This window comes from Lates calcarifer, linkage group LG15 (genome assembly GCF_001640805.2).
Source record: "Lates calcarifer isolate ASB-BC8 linkage group LG15, TLL_Latcal_v3, whole genome shotgun sequence".
Taxonomy (NCBI): Eukaryota; Metazoa; Chordata; class Actinopteri; family Centropomidae; genus Lates; species Lates calcarifer.
Window position 1 is genome coordinate 13384386 of NC_066847.1, and position 15451 is coordinate 13399836.

Genomic DNA, 15451 nt, shown 5'->3' on the forward strand with positions numbered 1-15451 from the left:
CTTCCATGTCCCGCCCACCTCGCGGTGACTTTGACTGACAGCCGCCTCCGCCGCGTCTCTAAGCGCAGTTCATTTTTACTAACAGAAATAAAAAATTCTACACATATACATGTGAAATGAGGAGACTGAGACATTCGCTCTATAAATACAGCTCCCCCGCGGCCTGTGATAAATGCAGAGGATGTGAAGGCTCCTGCAGCCGATAGTGATTTTAATTCATCTTCATTCTAACAGATTTCGCTACAACTGTTTTACATGTAAGGACTACATATCCCAAGAAGCCTGGGCTGCCACCTGCAGTCAAAGGCTGATGGGAGATGTAGTTGTTTAATTACACAAACATGATCATTCTCCTGCGAGAGGACCCTCCTCCTGAGAGAGACCACATTACAATCACAGTGGGCTTATAAAGGCTGGCAGCACGCGCGCTGACACAGCCTCCTGCACACCGCGCGCTGATCCGCTCCTTCACCGCTTCATTGACCTAGGTTCAGTTGCTGGGCTCAAACCTGGACCCGTTCACAGGACGCAGACATGGAGAAAGATGCGAGACCCAAATGGGACAGCCCCGTGCAGTTTGTGCTGGCATGTGTGTCATATGCGGTGGGACTGGGGAACGTGTGGCGGTTCCCGTACCTCTGTCAAATGCACGGTGGAGGTAAGTGACTGATTCCACACCGGAGACCGTTACATAAAGACAAATTGATGTTTAATAAAGACAGCGGGTCTGAGACGCGAGCTGATCATTACTCTCTCTCTCTCTCTCTCTCTCTCTCTCTCTCTCTCTCTCTCTCTCTCTCTCTCTCTCTCTGTGTGTGTGTGTGTGTGTGTGTGTGTGTGTGAGAGAGAGCTTAAAGAGATCCTGATGTGACACACTTGGACCTGAATAACGGCTCTTCTTCTGTTTCTCTATATTCTCCACATTTATTTTGTTACCGCATCGCAGCTTACGTTCAGTCAGTGTTAATAATGTTCAATAGCCATGTTTAAACCTCTCAGTCAGACTGAGCCGGAGGAATAATTCTACCCTCATCCATCTCTACGATGATAAATGACTGAATAAATAAAGAGTGATTCTCAGACAGCGGAACACATTCTCCACCGGTTTCCTGACTCCTTACCAATAATCTGAGTCATGCAGGTGGGCTGTTTCTGGTGGTAAATGTCCAAACGAGTCCTTATCAGACTGAAGGAGTTATTGTTAAACAGTCAGTTGACTCGAAGTTGAAACGAGCAATAAACTTAGCGGGGTCATAAACAAAAGGAGAACCGATGAGTTATGAATTGTTACCGATTAATACAGCGTGGAGCCTGTCTGCACACTTTACACTGGAGCTGCTGCTGGAGTACCAGAAACAACACACTACAACTAAACAGGAAGTCTTAGTGTTCTTCCATCAGAATTTCACACTGTCTGACTGAGTCAGTCCAGCTCTTAATCTGTGTCAGAGAGGAGTCAACTGAGAAAACCCATTTGGTTGTACTATAATGAAAATGTCAGTGTATTACAGTAAAGGTCTAATAATACTGTGGTATTAGCCCAGGTGCAGGATCCTCAATTCAGATTACAAAGAAGATCATTGGGAAATGAATGTGCTGTGATTCTGGAAACATGTTACACAAATACATTATTCAAAGATGGGTGTTATGTAAGAATTTTCAAGTAAGAGGTTTAAATTTGGACTGTCTTCTTCCAAGTAAACCACAGCTCTGATTAGAGTATTATAATGTGTTTAAATCTAGTCAAACAGGTTCACTCCTTCAGTTCAAAGTTTGGATAATTCTCAACAGAGATGACTATATAACACCTGTTCACCACAAAAACGTGTTATTATTTGCAGCGGAGAGGTGATGATACCAGGTTCTTTTAAAATGTGGTTTTGTTCCTTTAAAGTGAAATTTGTTCCAATTCACACTTAGAACTTTTTGTGTTACTTTTTACCCAACAAAAGAACTAAAGGTTTAAAGTATGATGATTGAGTTCTGCTCAGTACAGTTACACTACACATGTACTGTGTGTAAACACAGGTGGAGCTGATAAACAGCGCATGTTCTTTACTTGTTGGTTACAAAAACCTTGTTACTATGTAAAAAGATTTCTGTGTCAGTAAGAACGAGGCGTTACTTTGTTACAGTTATCTACAGTGTTTGTCCTATAAAGTAAAGGCATGGGCAGATTGAACAAACAGGTGTCCAGAGTAGACATAATGTGGAGAGATGGGAGAATTGTGCCTTTATTGGTCCTGTGCACGGATCACTGAACAATGAGCACACATCTACTGTAATTACTGTCCTGGATGTGTAACATCCAGCAGGAAACCAGAGGAGACATGGGACAGCCTGCTTTCAGGGTTGGATGGGACAACTAAATGAACATTACCTTGGTCCATTAATTCCAAAAGCCAGTGAACAGTACCATAATATTCAGCAGTTCTGATCTCTGCCATGAGCTTTAACAGTGGACCATAGCTTCACATTGATGAAGGTCAAACTAATTATTACTGAGGTTTTCAAATTTCACTAACAGTATGTCTACAAATCTTTCCAAGGTTTCCAATTAAAAGCTTTTAATTATAAAGAGCAGGTAGCTGTGTGGATATCCTAATAAACTGAAGAAACCCAGCAGTGGCCTAACACTGTTTTTATAGGTCCAAAGAGAGAGCGCACTTATTATTAGAGATGTTATTACCCATGAACTGTAGGCTGAACTGTATCCTGTCTGTAGACCTGGCATGCTGTTCACTGAGGCTAAGGGCATTTAAGTGGAAGAATTGGAGGTGATTCATTGAAAGTTTCCATATAGTGAGTAATTTTAATCTTAAACTGTAGCCATAATGAAGCATGACCTCAGCTGACAGTAGTTCAGTCAGTGTGTTTATCTCTAATATATGTCTGGGTAACATAAATCAATATTTTTTCTCAGATTCATACTGTTGACTTGTTCTTTGATCAGACAGTTCCTGTTTTAAATCCTAATGTTTCCAGTTTTAGCATTTTAAGAAAAGGATAAAAATAAAAATAATAAAACAGAAAATTGCTAATTTTTCACACTAAATGGATCATTCTTTGTATTGCTCCTGCAACTCAATACTGCCCAGTTTTATTTTAGTGCCAAAATACAGGTTTTTCACTGTTTCATATTTCTTCTAAAACAAGTGATCAGTATTGATCAAATGTTAATCATTTTTGTTTTATCAGTTCTGTAGTTTCCAGAATTCACCAGTATTATCTTTGGTTAACATGTGAGATGTGAGTAAAGACTGTGTTCAGTAATATCTGTCTGTGCTGTAGTTTAATGAAGGATCTCTGTAGTGTGAACATACAGGTCAATATTAAGGAGACACAGTGTTTCTCTGTGTAAATCAGTGCATGTGACAGACTTTGGACCACATCTACAGAATGTATTTTAGGTCACACATAAATATATACACTAAGTTACCATTTTATTAGGTACACCTGTACAATTGATTAGTCCATTGGAATAGCTCTGCACTCAAAGCTCTACATGTTTGTATGATTATTAGTCGCTGAAACTGTGTCTGAGACATGTTGGTTCATTTTTTGGTCATAGTTTGTATAGCTGTCAGACTGACTGCATTATACTAAGAGATGTTTTAAATGTTAGAAACTATTTTTGTGATGATAAGCCTCATATAGGTTTATTGCAGAGATACTGGACTGATTACACAGTTATACCAAATCAACTGTGTGCTCGTGTGTAAGTGTGCACTATGTACTCAGAATCATTGTGTCAAATCTATGCTATACTCTTATGCTCTTTGAGAGAAACACATTCTTTGCCTCCTATTTCCTGTAGGAAAAGTGAATGTCTAGACTTGTTATTGGTTTTGTTGGTTTTTTCTGGGCTGGCTAAGTACAGCTATCTGTCCATCTTCAGGGGGGTTCTTGATTCCTTATCTCCTCATGCTGTTTTTGGAGGGCGTGCCCTTATTCTACTTGGAGCTTGCCATTGGTCAGAAGATGCGTCTTGGTAGCATCGGGGCATGGACTGCCATCAGCCCTTACCTGGGGGGAATGGGTAAGTTCTGACTGAACTAAGTGACACCGTGCATGGATACAGCTTTAGGACTCCTCAGAGATGAGGGACCACCTTTGTCTTTCTGGTGGAAGAGAAGAGAACAACAGGTTGAATGAACATGCTGCTGAATGGTGTGTGATTGCTGCAGCAGCTCTGTGTGGGGGACACTTTATGTTACCACTTTATACTGTGCTGTCAGTGAAATGCTAATTCCTCTGGTGCTCTCTGCCTGTGCTTGATGTCATTACTGCAGCTGGTCACTGAGTAATAGCCAGTTCACCATGTGAAGCATTACTTTTCAAAACTCTGGCAATGCTTGATTTTTTAATAAATATGGTTTCATATAGTTTATCTATCTGAACTTTGACTCAGGTGGATAAACTGACTCTGTTTCATGGGTTAATAGGTGGATATAGAATATGGTCCTTTATAACAATTTTTCATTTGTAATTTTTTTTTGTTTAATCCTCTTGTTTTAGGTCTTGCTAGTGTTGTGACATCCCTGTATCTCTGTCTCTATTACAACATCATCAATGCATGGAGTTTCTGGTACCTCTTTCATTCATTTCAAGTGAGCTGCTAATTAACAAACTATTGTCATTATTTCAATGGCAGATAATGTATGTATATTATATGTAAATGTTGGATCTCCTTTGGATAGTAAGATAATACACCTATACTGATCTGTGTTCATATCCATCCCAGTCAGTCCTGCCCTGGGCAGAATGCCCCATCAACGCCAACCGAACAGGACCTATAAAGGAGTGTGAACAGGCTACACCTACCCAGTACTTCTTCTACAGGGAAACACTGGACATTTCTTCTTCTATTGAGGAGAATGGAGGCATTCATACAGGCCAGGCACTGTGTCTCATACTTGCCTGGATTATTACTTACCTGTTCATTGTCCGAGGAGTAAAGTCTACTGGGAAGGTAAGAGGGCCCCAAGGCACTCAAGTTACAAATACAGGGAGCACACAGGTACTCCTCAAATGTACACGGTGTACGCTTAAAAAATCGAGGACTGGGAATGTGCTGTATATAACTAACTAAACCTACACAAGATGTTTATAGCAACAACAACAATAATAACATATTAGAATTAGACTAGAAACATATCTCATAGATCTGCAGACCCAACTAGTGAACTGAAAATGTGCATTTAAAAACTTGTTTGGCCTGCAGGTGTTGTTTTGTTTTGGCCAGACCAGAGGGAGTGTGGGGAAATGATGAAGTCGTCCAACATGGCACCTCTCTGCTACCCATTCACTCCCATATTTGAACTCTGACCTTATCTTTGCTGTTCTATCTGTAGGTGGTGTACTTCACAGCCACATTTCCATATGTGGTCCTCTTTGTCTACCTGATTCGAGGCATCACTCTTCATGGTGCCATCAATGGTGTCAAATACATGTTCACACCCAAGGTAAGGTTGTGTTGTGGAGAGGTGGCAATACACACATATGTCAAAATAAGATGAGATGAACTTTATTAATCCCACAGGGGGGGATTAATATATATCCCCCCAATATATGAGGGCCAGTAAATAATGTTTCAAAATGTGGCACGTGCCCATGGTACAAGTTAGATAAACCTCTGAGTGCAGTTTCTGTTTTATAAAATACATTATGCAGGCTACAGACTCACACAGCTCAAGAACTATCTCCTTATTGTGTTAATATTTTCCTAATGTGACAACCAAGAGCCCTCTGTACAACTGTAAAATAAATGTATTATATGCATAAGTCTTAAACTGTAATGTTTTGTGCTTATATGTGCTGTGTGTGGGTGTGTGTGTGTGTGTGTGTGTGTGTGTGCATCTGTGCCCATGTGTGCATGTCTGTTTGTCTGCTTTTAGATGGAACAGCTTGCCAACCCTACTACATGGATCAATGCGGCCACTCAGATCTTTTTCTCTCTGGGTTTGGGTTTTGGGTCACTCATAGCTTTTTCCAGCTACAACCAGTACAACAACAACTTTGAACGTCAAGCCATCGTTGTCTCCCTCATCAACAGTGGAACTTCCATCTTTGCCAGCATCGTCACCTTTGCCATCTATGGGTTTAAGGCCACCGTCAACTATGAGAACTGCCTTGAGAGGTGTGTGTGTGTGTGTGTTTTGTTCTAATGTGTGTATGTGAGTGCACCTTTACACCTGTAAATCTGCATGAGTGTGCCTTTTCAGTCATCGTGGGTGTACTGAGCACTGTGTGAACAGGTTTCAGATTTAGTGAATCCTGTTTTTAACATCCTGTAGCTCTGCATTTTGTGAACTACGTCCTGCAGTCTGTATAATATATGGAAAATAATCAGGCATGTTTGGTGGTAAGGAGTGATGGATAGATCTACCAGTTGATTGCTGATGAATATTGATTTGTCAGTGGAACAGTATCAATTGAGTGATTTGGATTTATCCATTTAATAAACCTCATATACTGTAGCTGACTGGCAAGCAAGTAATGGAGATAGTTGGAGGCTTTAAAACCTCCAAGTGTTCTGGGTTTTTGAGGGGTGGATAGTTTGATTCTGGGGTTGTTGTTTTTTTTTAGAATAGAGATTAGAGATAGAGTCCAGGGATTTAAACCAAGGGGGGCTGGCCTGCATTGGGATCATTGTGAACAGATTTAGTTTAGTTTAATTTTTGACAGGCCATTAACTTCATTGTTGGTCATACCCCTGGGTGGTGAATAATTGTTAGCTGACGTGGGTTTAACCTGCACTCACTGATGTGGCTCTGAACTATACTGAGTGAGTAGTGAAGGTCAGGTTTAAGGTACAATACTTTCCATGTAACAGTCTTATTTTCCTGTTCCAGAACACGACTACTACTGCTGAATGCTTTTAATCTAGCAGAGGACAGCATCACTGTAGACACTGTGTATGACTGGATTGAGAAGCTGAACGCAACATACCCTGAGCAGTTTGCTGAACTCAACACCAGACTGGAAAACTGTGACCTGGAGAGTGAACTAGACACTGTATGTTCCACATCATTCTACTCATCTCACAGCGGTATACACTTAAAGCACCAATATTTACACTTATTAACATTATGAGAATACAGTAGCTTCACTGCATTTTGAAAAGAGATACATATGAACAGTCCAACAAACAATAATTAAGTACCACATTATTACTGGAGAAAGTTCAGGAGCAGCAGTCAAAGCTGATTGGTTAGTTGTGATTTAAAGGAGAGTTAAAAATACATTTGGAAATACTGAGATAAAATAGACAGGACAAAATGAGGTTCTTACAATCTGCATTTGTCATTGCCATCAAACCACTAGCCATAACATTTTACAGTAATCTGCAAAAAAAGAACAATGAGAGGTGGTGCAGGTATTTTGACATTCTTTTAATGCAGACATTTTAAGAGATGTAATGCCCCCACTTGATCTCAGGGTATTATAGTTTTTAGTCAGTGCCAGGCCACCAGGGCACCTCCTTCATCTGGCATTAATTAAATGAGAGGTAAAGTAGTAAGACTGGCTCAGGCAGATTTGTCTGTTGGTTTGGGCCAGTGGCTCTACAACTAACACAAATAAGAGGTTGGAGCAGCCCTGTTTGTTTGGTGGACAGATGAGCACTTATTGTTGTTGTTCTGCCTTATACTATCATATCTGTAGGTTGGTGCCACTGGTCGTTGCGGTTTTATTATAGTTTTTATTTCAAATGTTACAACTGGTACTAATGATGAGGTCTTGGAACTGGATAGGAACTGATGTTTTTTTGTCCATGAAGACCTACAAACTGTTTTAGATACTTGTGTGGATGGAGGGTGTATATTTGAAGGTTGGAGTTTGACGTGCTGCTGAAGTTCCTGCTCTGGTGACGTTTTGAATACTGTGGTTTCTCTTAATGGTGGGGCTAATGGTCATACATTCTGTATCTGCCAAAATGCAGCACCAAAAGTTTAATTAAAAATGTTTAATTTTCCCAATAATATAATGTAAAGCCTGAGTTGATGATGGAAATTACTGAAAACAGGTAGTTTATTTTGTGTTTTGTGGTCTCCTGCCAGTTATAGAATGAGGTCAGTTCCTGCAGCAGTTTGGTTCATCTTCTGGGGTTGTGTGGATTGAAACTCTGACTGTTTGGGGGATATGTTGGTTGTATGTCCGTATTTAATACTGCCTATGTGGAGGTTAGTGAGGGAAGATACTGACACATCCCTGTATCCAAACACAATATATTAACCAAACACTGTGAGATTATAGTTGTAAAAATGACTCCCATATGAGTGTGGGTCCTGTGTGAATAGTAGCACATCATCTGCATAAACACAGAACAAGAATTGTCTGGTAATTTTATAGATAATTTTACTCTTTGAGATTTGTCCAGCTTCTGCCATTAGTGACTCAGTTAATGTGGTGAAGAGTGAGATAGACAGGACATCTTTGTCTGATTACCAGAACTGTCAGTGTCTGTATTAGTGACAGCAGACAGTGCCTGCATAGGTCAGTAATATATATGTAAAATAGTACTGAATTTGTGACCAAGCTTTGTACTGACTGCTGTTTTGTTAATTATTACAGTTTGTGTGAACACATCTCCAGCACATCACCATAAGTAACACAACCTTTAACCAAACTGTCCTGACATAAAGGAAACCATTCACACTGTACACACAGTACAGGATGCCATTACCCCAAAGTGGTTTTCTTAGCCCTATAGAAAAATTCTATCAGTTAATGGTCATATGAATGCAGCAAATTTGTGTCTGTTCTCTGGGTCACAGCTCAGTTCAGTGTCCATTCCAGTCATGAACTCTCTTTCTGTCGTTTGTTTCAGGCAGTAGAGGGGACAGGTCTGGCCTTCATAGTGTACAGTGAGGCTATTAAAAACATGCCACTGTCTCAGCTGTGGTCAGTGCTGTATTTCATCATGCTGCTGCTGCTGGGAATGGGCAGTATGCTGGGCAATGTCACTGCCATCATCACCCCACTACGAGACTTCAAGGTCATCTCCCGCATGAGCAGCGAGTTGTTCAATGGTAAGAGGCTGATGAAAATGTTGCCAACACCATCCTTGTGAACATCAGCCTGTGCTTGTGCTTCATATATGTGGCACATGACCACGGGATAAAATGTGCAATGACTCTGCAGTCCCCAGGAGTCTAGTTCCCCAAGTCCTGACATTTTGGGAAATAGCATTTTTGCCAACATACTTGAGTCAGAGGAAATCACCACCATTTGCCTGTTGATTTTTGATAAATTGTTCACAAAATGCAAAATCCATAAAGAGGTTCTGTGTTTTTGTCCTGGGTTTACACACAGGTGTTTGAATTTATTTCTGGAGGTATGAACTATTCCTGTTGGCAGAACAGACTAATTATCTGCCACCACTGAGTTTATGTCAGCCAATCAGATGTTAAGAAGTACTTTGTCCCACATTACCGTGGCCAATCAGAGGATGGAGGTGAAAGGTTGAACTGACTGAGAACTGGGACTTAAACTTGTGTAGTGAGACACTAAACTGTGTGAACTCATGAGTTTTACTGGCATTTGTTGAAAGGTGAGGGTTTGTTATGAGTGATGTTTAGACAGCAGGGTTCAGATGGATACAGTATACTTTACATGCCTCCAGAACACAGATACGTGTAAAATTATCCCCACTACAAAAACTAAATAAAACATTTGCAGCACACAGATGTGTGTCAGTGGCTGAGGGCTCTGTTTTGCTTGCAGGTTTAGTGTGTTTGTTCTGTCTCCTACTCGGCCTGGGCTTCACCACCACATCAGGGAGTTACTGGTTTACCATGTTCAATGATTATGGAGCCACTTTCTCCCTGCTCTTCATCGTACTCATCGAGGTCATCACTGTCAGTTACATCTATGGAATTAAAAGGTTTGTGTATTTGTGTGTGGTGCAGTGGCTTCAGTTCAACTTTTGTTTTGGCTCAACTAGTGGCTTGTGTCACATATGTATAAAGTAATCAGCAGTGCTCTTCTAAACTTAATAGAATAACACTGGATTTTAATACATCTGCTCATTTTAGGTTTGAAAAAGACATAGAAGACATGCTTGGTCATCGTCCCAACTGGTATTGGAAGATCATGTGGACATTCACCAGTCCCCTTCTCCTCATTGCTCTCTTCATCTTCTACATCATCAACTACATCAAGGGAGGAACACCCACATACCAAGCATGGAACAAGGAGCTGGTGAGCTTTGGCTTTTTTCATCTCTATCACTGATGTTTTTCAGTCTCAAAGCTGGTACAGATGGAGTTATTTTGAGCCAACTCACTCTGCTTTGTCTCCTCCTCCCACACCTCTACAGTACTGCAGTTGGTTGTAAACATCAATATTTTGTTACTGCTGAGGCGGAGCAGAGTCTGTCCACCACAACAGACAGACACTCTCTATTACTACATTTTCCTGATGCAGAGCTCTTGAGCTGTTAAACATGCCTTAATTGCTACACTCATTTTAATGTAGTGTGCACTGTGAGCTGTATTAAGTATGAAAAAATAAAATTAAAACATACTGGATCATAAAACATGGATATGAAATCCACAAATGAATCATGCTTGCAGTTCAGCACAGACATGACAGAGATCTGGATAGAAAACCTGGATAGTATTAATATCATCCACAGATATGAGTAACCAGGTTTCTTATTCCATATCTTATCCTGAACATGATTAAAGCCAGGATGAATACAAACAAGTGTGAATGTAAAGTTGCTAATTGACAGATAATACTGATGGCACAGATGGGAAGTTTTGAGTGAAGCTGAATGAATATTATAGAAACAAAGATCAGTCCCCAGCAGTGGGTGTCTGGCCTGAGGCATCAAAGTGTCCAGAGACAGCATGTGACCATCAGCTGAGTAACAATATGAAGAGATGAAACCAGTTGACCGGGACTTTAAGAGGCTGAGGTCAGAAATAACTCACACACAAAGCTCAGTTAACAGAGTTTCTAGCAACTTAAAGAGCTGAAAGGGTACAAAGAGCATTGGGTCAGTCGTAATGTTACACAACAGCCAACCTCAGGTAAACAAAGACAAATGCTGCACTTAATAATGAAGAGTAAAATGGCACTAACTGCTTTTGTTGCACCTGAGGAAACTTTAAGGCGACAATCAAGGCAAAATTAACACTGATTCAAAAGACTACATCAACTATGACAAAAAGACAGCTGGCCTATGTTTAGGGATCATTTCAAATTATTTTAAATGTATCTGCACTGTATCTTTGTGTGACTACTTCAGCTGCACACAGGAAGTTGTCCTCATCAGAAAAAGATCAGCTGCTGCTTTTTCAGGTTTTTAGGACCTGCAGGATATAACATTTATGAGAAAACAACTTCCAGGTTGAATAAATATGACTCTCTTCTCCTTGAAGCAAAGTGGAGCTCTGACATTGTTGTGGTGCTACAGAACCTCTGAAGGAAAAGGTCAGGGTGGATGGTTGATTCCATGACCAGGAAAAAATAAGTATTTTACATCCCCCAGATTTAACCAGACCTAAAGCTGCAGAAACAGTAGAAGTTCAAGAAAATGAAATAACAAAGTAGAATTTTCATGTCTTCAAGCAAACCATGAAAATGACTCTGCAGATGTGTTTGTGATAACAGGGCAGGTTTTAAATGCACAGTATGTAATTTTCTTCCAATAGATTCTCTACTCAGTTTGGTGACATCACAAGGTAGTGTGGCATGATTCCCTCAGAGGTCTCTTCCTCTCCAAAACAACCTGACCAGGTGAACTCAGTAAAACCTGAGTGAAGCAGTTTAAAAATCAGAGTTTCTCTGACACTGTTCGGTGGAGCTGAGCTGCAGATGACTGATGACTAAAATCCCTTATCCAGTTAAATTATGTAGTTAAAAATGTCCAATGTAAAAATGAGACCACAACACTGACACATGCACAGAGGGAATGTGACATAATTGACAGGTGACCAAATGAAACAGACTGTTAGTTTGATTAAAATGACAGATTCCTCAAAGTTTGAAAATTACTGGAAACATTTGGGATGATGTAAAAATACGACTATAAAATATATAACATAGGTCACATTTGACACAAACACATTTTTTGTGGCAAAATGCTAGTTAGGTGAACATGTGAATACAGGTGTTAACTGTGCCTGTTGTTGTCTCAGGGTAAGTCGGTGGTGACGGAGTATCCTGTCTTTGGTCAAGTGTTCATCGGGCTGCTGCTGGCGTCGTCAGTGAGCTGTGTTCCCCTCACAGCCCTGTATGTCTACTGCAGGAAGAGGAAACATGGGGGCCATCACAAGAGGCAGCGTACTGTGAGCACAATATCTGCTTAGTGTCTAGACAATGACAGACAGATCTGAATACAGTAACACTACATCTCCTATTACATGGAGGTAGTAGAAACATGATCAGCCGTCATTGGTGTTTTCTTCCCATTTATTTCTTCACTTTCACCTAATTTCACATTATTTAAAGAATTTTCAGCTGTTCTCCCTGTAAAATGACCTTTTTTACTGTGGGGAACAATCCTCTGGTGAATGTATTATTGGATCATTTCTCTCAGTATTAAAGTCAGACTTCCATGTCAGTTTCCAATCAGTACTCTGTACACTGAAAAAGATTCATCACATTCACAGAGCAGGAAGACCTGGTGGTTTCACAGTTTAACTGTGGAACATGTCATTAGTGTAGATAATGTTTGTTTAATTGCCAAACATTTACAGCAGATATAGCTGTAATTCAGTGTTTTATCTGACACTAGTTTACTAAATGGTCATAATATGATGAATGTATGTAGATATGTAGATTACTCAATGAGTTATAAGATGTAGTGTTTGAGTATGTTAGTTATTTGTTCATATCTTATACACATGGCAATGTCTTAAGTCATGTTGTTTTATTTTTAGCCTTAAAAAAATGAGAGAAGGGGCAGTTTACACGACTAGTACCAAAAATGACACTTGTCAGTGCTGGAAACAGCAAAACATATCACATAACATAGTTGTTTTCACTGTAATAGAAAATCTAGTCCAGTCATTTAATAATAGCTTACATTGAGATGTCTGGTAAGCAGATTTATATGTGTTCTCTTTGTAAGAAGGTTGTACAAATTACCTGTGTTTCCTACATTTAAAGTATTTTTTTGATAACTAGTTTTCTATCTGTTTATAAAGGGCTGGTGTCTGCTATCATCTTCTCTCTATAAGAGAGTTAAACAAAGAGCACATCAAGTCACTTGTATGAACCAGTAGTGGAGCTACTGTGCCAAATATAAATGTACTACCTTTAAATATTTGCTTCATACACCATCAGACATGTAAACTGTGTACATATTGTAGATATGTGTGTCATCCAATCATCAAATGATTAGAAAACTCAATAAATATGTGACTTTTGCTTTTTGTGCTGTTAGCTGAATTAAATGTTTTTAACTCCCATCAACAATGAACTGTCATTAAAGTTAAGTTTGATGTCAATTAAAATCAAATCAACTGTGTCATCAACATAAAACAATTAATTCTTCATATCTTTATCCATCTGTATGTTCTGTCTTTATCTTGATGGTGGTCAATTTTTTATTAAAGAAAAATGTTGATGTACGTGTTCATGTTGGACCTGTGGTCTGTGCGTGTGTCATGGTTTAGTTATCACACAATCAAAGTATGGAGCTTCAGTTACATGGTAACAGGTGGTAGTGTATGGGTGGAGAAGTTAATACCTCTGTCCTGTCTGACATCCACACTGTCATGCCCGGTATCATCAGCTAGATGCAACACATCAGTAACATCAACCTCCACATCAGGCTCCGAGCAGGAAGAGGATGTAAGCTGCTGTTCCCCAACACCTGAACACAGACCACAGAGGACAGAGACCCACCAATAGTTTAAACAGCATCAAAGACGAGTGGCGAGAACAGAGAGGGAGGTCAACTGGGTCCAGGGGAACTCCAGGCCAACTGGTACAGGTAGGGGATGATGGGAGGCCCACCCTGATTTAAGACCAGGATGCCAGTGGACCCCTTTACTCAGCTGGACTGTCAGAGCATCTAACCAAAGTCTTCAGGAAGTCAGAGACAGGACCCCCCACCCTCCTGAGAGGAAGACTGGAGAGGTGTATGACATTACATTCATGAATGAAACACCCAGGACCCTGGACAAGAGACTCATTAACAACAGAAACAGACATTAAGTCCCTATCTCCTCCTGAAACTAACATGGGATCATGGAATATCTGGATAATGACATTTACACCTGGAGTCAAAATGTTATCTTGTTATGGTGATTGTGCCCGCATTGTGATCAGATCTCAGAACACTGTAATCCTGTTATTTATTAGTTATATCTAATTAGAGCAATTGACTTGTCAATAGACATGGCATTTCCCAGGTCAAGGGAAACAATGCCATGAATGGGCATCAGTCATTTGAAAAGCTACAACTGGTAGCTTTTGCACGGCATGCTAAAGGTAGCCGGAAGAGGTGGAGTTAGGTAACCTTTCAACTTGCTGTGCATTTACATCAGGCTGAGATCCAACGGCAAATGAAGTGTGGCTCACCTGAGTGCAATCCCAATGTTTTATTCATGCATTTACACAGGAGGTGAAAGGTCATGGACCAGGAGTCAGTGGGGAAAGATCATGAACATTCACATGTGACACAGAAGTTACCATCCCACTGAAGTTTCATACAAAGGTCAAGTGATGATGATGGAGACCGCTCCTCTCCACACTGTTGAAGTTGAAAGTTGTTTGTAACATGGGGTGATTATTTATGATTATTTTGTCAAACTTGTGTAAACCAGACGGATTCAGCCTCTACAGCCACTGAGTATCCAGTCAGTACTTGTTTTATGCTTTCGTTCACCTCTAAGCCTGTTATTTGATTTTAAATTGTCACCACATTTTAGACTGAAATGTTGTGTTTGGTCTGTAATCCTTTACCAACTGCTGCTGCTGCACAGACCTCATGAAAATTGAGTCCTTCTTATGAAGACAGTGTTTTATAGACAGGAGTGAAAGTCCTTGTTGTCTTGTAGGTTTGACAGATTGAACCTGTGTCCACTGCCTCAGCAGGTCTCTCCCTGCTCACCAAGGCTAATCTGAACTGGCATTTTAAGCTTGTTGTTTCCTCATGGTCTGATCCCCATCCCAGCAAATAAGCCAGAAAAACATTATGGTATTGCCAGGGAAAGAACTCAAATCCTTTACATGTGTACAAGAATTAACACCACAGTGAACTACACTAAAATACATGTAGTGGAGACTGAGTAAGGAATGAGTCAGGAACAACATGATCATTCATGAGGCCTGAATGAGCAGTTCCTGAATAACTCTAAACTGAGGACTATATAACAGGTAATGATGAGTTACCAGAGAACGGACTGGGAGATAGGAGTGTATTAATGAATCATTAGGCAATGAATAGTTCTGGGAATCTAAACAATGATTCATACGTTGTTCCTGATAA

At 40.2% G+C, this 15451-nt stretch overlaps 1 protein-coding gene across 1 annotated transcript; it reads left to right on the forward strand.

The window, feature by feature from the left end:
• Positions 1–350: 350 nt before the first annotated feature.
• Positions 351–13594, forward strand: LOC108886107 (sodium- and chloride-dependent transporter XTRP3A). Its single transcript, XM_018680764.2, has 11 exons — positions 351–658; positions 3899–4039; positions 4519–4610; positions 4745–4972; positions 5355–5465; positions 5898–6139; positions 6855–7017; positions 8831–9032; positions 9727–9886; positions 10038–10203; positions 12150–13594. The coding sequence occupies exons 1-11, from the start codon at positions 535–537 to the stop codon at positions 12318–12320; spliced, it is 1800 nt and encodes a 599-aa protein (XP_018536280.1). The 5' UTR covers positions 351–534; the 3' UTR covers positions 12321–13594.
• The last annotated feature ends 1857 nt before the right edge of the window (positions 13595–15451 follow it).